Source organism: Alligator mississippiensis, chromosome 6, assembly GCF_030867095.1.
Source record: "Alligator mississippiensis isolate rAllMis1 chromosome 6, rAllMis1, whole genome shotgun sequence".
Lineage (NCBI taxonomy): Eukaryota > Metazoa > Chordata > Crocodylia > Alligatoridae > Alligator > Alligator mississippiensis.
The window spans coordinates 55568198-55576128 of NC_081829.1; the positions used below are offsets into that span (position 1 = coordinate 55568198).

At 37.8% G+C, this 7931-nt stretch overlaps 1 protein-coding gene across 2 annotated transcripts in view; it reads left to right on the top strand.

The window, feature by feature from the left end:
* LOC106736965 (hexokinase HKDC1) overlaps positions 1–4659 on the top strand; it is a 56219-nt gene extending 51560 nt beyond the window's left edge. For both annotated transcript variants that reach the window (XM_019484379.2, XM_006273477.4), the window contains exons 18-19: positions 538–771; positions 3380–4659. In XM_019484379.2, coding sequence (XP_019339924.1) covers positions 538–771; positions 3380–3524 — 379 coding nt within the window. In that variant the 3' untranslated portion in view covers positions 3525–4659. The remainder of the gene's footprint in view (positions 1–537; positions 772–3379) is intronic.
* The last annotated feature ends 3272 nt before the right edge of the window (positions 4660–7931 follow it).

Here is a 7931-nt window from a genome sequence, read left to right on the forward strand (position 1 = left end):
ATAAAGAAAATGGGGAATTGCGTAATGTTTCTGTAACAATTGAGTGGTTACCCCTGTTCCATCCAACAATGACACCCTGGGTATTCTAGCACCATGAACCTTTCTAGCACGTTACTCAAAAACTTCAGTGAGGCCCTTAAAATACTACTTACTAGTATTAAGTACTGGAGTATTAAAAACGCTAGAGTGTGAGTATGCAGGAGGATGTGTATTTGTTTTTTCAGTAACTATTATAGACAGTGAAAAATAAGGTGGCTGTCTTGTGATCCATTAGGAGGAGATTTTTTCAGTGGCACAAATGGTAGGAGGGGCATAAGTCTGCTTGACTTTCAAGGAGAATTAGGTGCTCAACTACTCTGCGCCTTTGAAAATCTACCCCATCACAACAGAAACAAAACTTGGGTGTGGGGCTGCATGAGAATAAATGTGTTTAAAATGTGTCTCTGAGAATTCAGTTTCATTTGTAAGACTGAAAATCCTGAAGTGTGTATAGTATCCCCTAACTGTAAGCTGTTGTTTGTGTTTGCATGAACATAGTGACCGGCTAGCTCTTCTTCAGGTCAGAAGAATTCTGCAGCAACTTGGACTGGACAGCACTTGTGACGACAGCATTATTGTGAAGGAGGTGTGTGGTGCTGTTTCAAGGAGAGCAGCCCAACTCTGTGGGGCAGGACTGGCTGCGGTAGTAGAGAAGAAGAGAGAAAATAGAGGTGTAGAGCACTTGAAAATCACTGTCGGAGTGGATGGGACTTTATACAAGTTACATCCACAGTGAGTACCCTGTGTCTACTTTCATTAGTTCTGGCTTAATTCTGACCAGGATTCAGTATTCTGTTTTGATGATAGATAGTGAAAGAATACCACCCAGAAATGATCATCTATTCCTGAAGCTGACACTGCTTTTGCTTGGATTTAGGGTTGAAAAAAATTGAAAACAGAGAATCCAATGCAGAACCTTTCTGTACTGTGCTTTTATTCAAAACTGCCAGGTTGAGGAAAGGGAAACTTATTGTTTTGTGATTGTTGCTCCTGAGTTAAACATAAGAGGTGATTTTAGTCTTGTAGGAAACTACACATGATTTATTTCTTTAGTTATATGTATTTGGAGACTGTACTAAATCTTTTACATGCCTGGTGTAAGGGCTTGGTGCCAAGAGCTAATTTAATGTCAATGTCAATGTTAAATGTTTAATGTCAGCTCATGCATTTACAGAAAGCAAGCACTATTGCTGTATTTAGCAAGCAAACTGGTATACCCTGGCTAAGCAAACAGTTTGTCACATTTTGGTTCATTTAACAATCCTAGGCCCCTTTACATTTCCTTTTTATGGTCTTTTGAATGTTTAAAATGTATTAAAATTCCAGCTGCATTGTTTTCTCAAATTGAAAGCTGCTATTGGTGGGTTAAACTGAAGTGGGATTCAACAAAATTGAATGTAAGAATTGTTCTCGGTGGTGGCAGACGACAGAACAAGGAGCAACAGTGTCAAGTTGCTTGCAGCAAGGGAAGTTTAGGTTGGATATTAGGAAGAATTTTCACACTAGGAGGGTAGTAAAACACTGGACCAGGTTCCCCAGAGATGTGGTAGAAGCTCCATCTGAACATCCGTTCATAAACATGATGTAGCTTGTCCCAATTCTGTTCTAGCTGCCAATGCAGCTCTGCCAAGCTTTCCTTAGTGCAGCTGGGGAGTCTGTGAAATAAGAATCGCTGAAAGGAGTGAGGTGTTCTTCCTTTTTCTGTTCCTTACCTCATTGTGATCACAGTTTATACTCCTCTCAGGGGATCACTTCAGTTGGAAACATGACAGATTGGCCAACTATGCTGTACTTTAAACTAGCACTCATTTAACCATAATTCATATAAACATCAATAACACCATGCTTCATGCTGCCTACTCTAGAACAGCTTATAACAGATCTATAGTCTGATGGATGTCTCCAGTGACATAACCAACTGCTCCTTTAGTGTAGTGAAAAATGCACAAAGCATAGTGCAGCCTTCACGGAGGCACTCGGTATTATTCCTGGACTATTTGAATAATCAGCATGGAGTCAGGCCGCATATTTATCCAGGTGTATCGTTAAGCCCTTCTGCCCCCTATTAAACTCTACTGGTTGCCCTGAGGGGCAAAACAAAGATCTTCTGCAAAGGGGAGACTTCATGCTGAAAACCTCTGTCCTGGAAGAAGCCTTTTACTGGTTCAAAATGAACTTATTGGATGACTCTTTTAGATCTTGAACTTGTTAATGATGGCTTTAGCCAAATCTTTCCCAAAGAGGTGTGTGGCTTTGTTGAAAAGGAATGTCATGTAGGTTTTTGAAGTTGTATCTATGTTGCACAAATAAGATCTAGCCATGGTAGAGGAAGACATAGAATTAGCTACCAGTGTAGGTACATGAGAAGACCTTCCATATGGAAGAGAGATTGCCTGTCATCCATAACAGCTTCTAAAGCAGGGGGCTTCTCCGTCATCACAATGGAAGAACTGAAGGTAGGAAAACAGCAACTAAAAATGATAGAAAGAATGGGGAAGGTTTCTAGCTTTTATTGTGTGGCTAAAATGTTTGCTAATTAGCATCAGTTCTTTGCACATTTTTATATGGAGGCACTTTTTTAGTTGTTACTTCTCAACTGTCTAAGCTTAAACATAGGATTAAGAATCTTTCCATAGTTTTAACTTTTCTTTCACTATCCCTTCTTCCTTTCTCTTCGCCTTTCCCCGTTTTTAATTCTGAATAGCCTTCAGTATACATTCTTGCACTCTATTTCCTATTAGCACTATAATCAGAATCACTGGGATTGAAGAAGCCATCACTCCTTATTTATTTATTTAAAAAAAACACTTCAGTAAGTTGGCCTAGCAAGTGTCTGAACTTCTGCGCTCGCTGTTGCACCATGTGGAACAGGCAGACTCTGGAGAAGTACAACAAGCGTAATGGCACAGATAGCTTGAGTCTGTTAGTTCCACCAAAGGCTGTAGATTTTCTTAATACGAAGGAACCCAGTGTTACCTCCTGCTGCTTGTTGGAGAGAGTCATTAGAATTAATGCTTCCCCTTTCTTCAAACTTCTTTAAAAACCAGAAGGCTTTAGGAAGGATAAAAGTGAAGTATGATCCCTCTGAAAAAATGGGTCAATCCTTTCACCTTCTTATTGGATTCAGGAATTTGTTTCTGTGTCCTGTTGGTGACTAAATATATTGAAGGGAGAAGGAAAGGAAGGACCAATGGAAGATGACACTGATTGATTGGGCTGTTTGGTTTGGTTTGACTTCTTGTTTGTAAGCAAGTATACATAATATAATGAATACAAATAATTACTGCATACATTACAAAATGGTTGGTAAAGTGCTTTTTTTTTTTTTTTTTACTTTAAGTTTTTCTAGGATCTTACGGGAAATGGTGAAAGAGCTGGCACCTCAGTGTGATGTGACCTTTATGCTGTCTGAAGATGGGAGTGGGAAGGGAGCTGCCCTCATTACTGCTGTTGCAAAAAGATTGCATAGTATTGGAGAAAATTAAAGGAAAGTCATGTTTAATTAGACCTGTGCATGTGTATTAGAGACTGGCTGAATGATCACACAAAATAATTTGGCCACAGACCAATAAGAAGCACCTGTTATTTTGGTAGCAGCCAAACTTTGAACAGTCATTAATGTCACTATAATTTGGTTTGTGCATTTCTGTTGATAGTTTGCACTATGTTGGGATACAGCAAAAATAGTCAGCATTTCAATATCGCATAATACAATACCACAAGCCATATTAATGTAATATTTTTCCAAACTCATTTTCAAAATGCTTAAACTACTGCTCCCACAAATGTTACCATGTTGTGAATTTTCCATTGCTTTTCAGTATTATTATTTCTTTTAATCATTGCATGGTCTGACTCAGTGGATATCAAGATCTTAGTGTAGCACCTCTCTAGTAAGCATGTTTCTTCTGTGTTCCAGTATATTTTATAATACAGCTGTAAAATGGAATAAATTAATGGACCTTTTTATATTAAAGTTGTATTACTTTTTTTCATTATCTTGTTTATAAAACTGCACTTACATTGGACATGGTTAGCAGCTGGGTGTAATGGACAAAAGCAGATTCCTCAAAATATAGTTAATGAATAAGTAAGGCGGATGACAAAACTGGTGCACCTGCTGCGTACATTGGCAGATGGTCATTTTATACAGTATCTTTCTGTGAGAAATAGGCAGCAATGTGTGGCCATTTCCAGATGCCCAGAAAATAATCAGCATGTTGAGGTGTGACTGAAAAATTGCATCCTGATTTAGTAATTCCAAAATGAGAGATGTCGAACAATAGTATGACACAAAAGGAGAATATCTGTTCCACACCCAGTTACTTCCCTGTTCTTTTACTACTCCTTTCACATACATTCCTGTGCCATTGAGCTGGGAATAGGGCACTGGGCTGTAACAGACATGGTATAGGACCTTGGATGTGTCAGTAATGACTGTCATGCACTGTATTAAATAATTGGCTTTGTGCTAATGGTAATAGAAAGTCTGAAGTAAGATTGAAGAGTTAAATTTAGCACCAGTGAATTCAGTTTTAAGGTATACGTCTGATTTATATTTTCACTGGGAATATATGATGAAATTATAGAATGTATGAAAAAATAAAAAGTTCAAAATTGTTTTCTGTGTTTGTTTTTTTTTTACTTGCTAAAGCTTTCTTTGTATTTGAGGTAACTGGAGAGAGTAATTAAGAAGGGACTAGTTATGTAATCACTGCAAGCTGGCGAAAGTGAGTTTACATTTATTTTCCTCAGAGGCACACTTGGACAGCATTGTGCTCTGGCCAGTGGTGGTGCTGTGGTGTTGGTGCCAGTGGCTTAGCCAGCTTCCAGCTATGGTGGCTGTTTTGCATCTTCTCCCCCCGCCCCCCCAGTAAAAGGTGGCACCTAATTCTGCTGTCTCAGTCTCTCCATCCCAGTTACACTACTTATTTTCATTCAAGTTTCTTCAGATTTAGTAATACCACTTGAACAGATTGTCACAGGAAATAGTCTCATCTAAGAAAATGAAACTTCCTAAATAAAATAACAAGTTTGAATGATCTTTTTCCAAGTCAAAAAGCAGCCTAAATCCTGTGGTGATGAGGGTCTTAGAAGGGTATGAGGGGTTGGCTACTTCCAGAAATAGACTGAAACAGCAGTTTCACATGAACTTCCTATATAGGCAATCTTCATTTTATGTTAAAGATATCTTTTTAGTCCACTTTGGAAGTGAGTAACCTGAACTGCAAAAATACATTAGTGCAGAATAAGAAGTGTCCACATGGGGAGGGTGGGGAGGAAGTGTGAAATAGCCATTGCCTCTTAAATTCATCCTTTGGTTTATTTTGCCATAGAATCCCTACATAGACAATATCTACTGGCTCAACAGTATACTGATTACATGTGAAAAATAGGATGAATCTTGGATTTTAATTAGTTTTGTATCCAAATACCAGTAGTTTGCAGGCTATTGAAGTTAGAGCAAAGGCTTAATACCTGTGAAAAAGAGATGGCCACAGCTACCAAATTCTGATGCCTTACTGCTCCCAGAGACGAAGGAAGGAACACTGCTGCCACTGTTAGGGAGAGTATTACCATATTGACCTGGCAATACTGGGACCTAGTAATTTGGCTAGAAGGTCCTGTAAGGTCCCCTATGCAAACAGGGGCTTCAACTAGTGTTTATGCCCCAGAGTGAAAAGAATACTTTTGTGAGAAGTAGTGTGTGTTCTGGGCCATGTATACTGGCCCCTAAATGCAGAGGATGTCTGGTTACCGCTGGAAAAAGAAGGTACTGGGTTCCTACCACTCTGTTGGGGGAGAGATTCTATACATTTCCCGGAGAGGTGAGTATGATCTATTGGTAGATGGTGCAAATTCTGCAGGTTCTAAGAATTTTATACAGCTGCTGTTTTATTTTGATAACATTGATTTCATTAAAATATGTAGACTATAAATGTGGGTTTTTTTTTCTGTAAAATTACCCATATTTTATATTTATTTTAAGAGCTGACAATCTGTCCAATTCTTTAAAGACGTTGCTAAAGATATGTATTCTGGCAACGGCATGCTACTTTGTGGAACCAGGGTCTAAAGGTTGTTCTACACCAGTGCTTCTCAACTAGGGTGCTGCAGCACCCAGGACTGCCATGAAATCACTTCAGGAGTGCCACAAGCCAAGCACTGTTAGATGAGTAACACCTATGCTTGATTCTCAAGATAAACTCCAAAATTTCAAATGGGAATCCACAGTGTAAAAACACTGACCTGTTATGATCTTTGAGTTCTCCGTAATAGAAGAATTTCTCTATTACTGGTATTTTTCCACTGAAGAAATGAGTAGAATAGCTGGTATTTTCTGAAGGGTGCCTTGAGTCTAAAAAGGTTGAGGCCCACTAATCTACACATCTGGGGGCTATTACAATTTAGTTAATACAGGGGGTTTGGAGCAATTTAATTCTTTAGCTTTAGGTTAAGAATATCCAATTCTGCTTTAGCTTAAGTCTTTCTGGAAAATAAAGTATTTGGAGCAAAACAACTTATACCTCACCCACAGATTATTCTTTTCAGCAACAAGCTAGGCCAATTTGCATTGTGGGTGTTATGGAATCTGATTACATGATCATAAAATGCTGCACACAAAGTAAATGTGAATCATTGTATGAGGATATTTTAAAAAGCCAAGAGCATTGTTTTAGTCCACATTTATTCGAAACTTAATGTAAGCAATCAGAAAACAGTGAATTCAAGCACAACTTGTACAGATACATTTAACACATCAGTAGAACAATGAGAAGTTATGGAAGCAGTGGAGGCTGCTAATTTGTGAAAGAAGGTGAGAAGGCATGGGTTAGTTCCTCCTTAGCCACAGGGAGCTGAGTTAGTACTTCTGTTAATTTCCCAGAATGCTGGTTAGTATTTAGAATCTGTATATTGTCACTCTCGGCTTTGTCTACAACATTTGTGTTTCTCTAAATAGCTAATGAAATATTACATAATTCATGATAATGCAAACATAAATCATGCACAGAATGTTACAAGCTTGCAGTTTCACATGTGCATATTTTAAGCAGTAGCACTAGATCCTTTTTATGCATGTCATACATGGCCTGGCATTCTTCTAGCTAGGATTCTAAGAATAAAAATGTCAGATGTTACCCAATATATAGTTCACTGAAAAAAAAAATACAGATTAGGTATAGAACTGATAGTGTGCGCATGGCAACAGTCTTTAAATAAAATGACACACTTCAATTGGTATATTTTGTGGCTTATTTGCACTTCCTTTCTTCCATATTTTTGTGATGGTGTCTTGTATTGTTTTCTTTAATGCAGCTTCCTTCCAATTAATAAAGTCTTAATGGTTTCTGAAACTGACTGTTTTTTTTTTATTTTTATTTTTCTTGAATATGGGAAAACTGGAAAAGATCTAAGTTTATGGGCTAACAGCAGAAGGTTGGATGAGTTCTAAATCACAGGCTTAACATAAACTGGATGATCATAATTAAGCCTTCAGGCCTTGGTATATATAGCTCTAAAAGAAAGTTTCATCTACTGGCCTTCTCTCTGTTGAATCTAGGTTTGTTGGCTTCAGAAGGTTTATTATAGCACTTGCTCCTGATTTTTATTTACTTTGAAATCCAGAGTAAATGATAAAACAATTTGCTATTGAGGTGTTTCCCTTATGTCACTATGGTAAGGTTGACAAATAGGTATAAGATCACTTGTAAATCTTTCAGAAATCCCTGATTACTGAAACTCTGAATGGCTTTTTATGATAACTTTGTTTTACTTAAGGTGAGAGGAACAGTGTCAAAGTTTAGGGCCCCAAAACCAAATACAAGAAAAATGTTTTTTTCATTATTTGTTTCTTTATACTTCAAATTTGGGGGGTGATTTAAACATTCTAA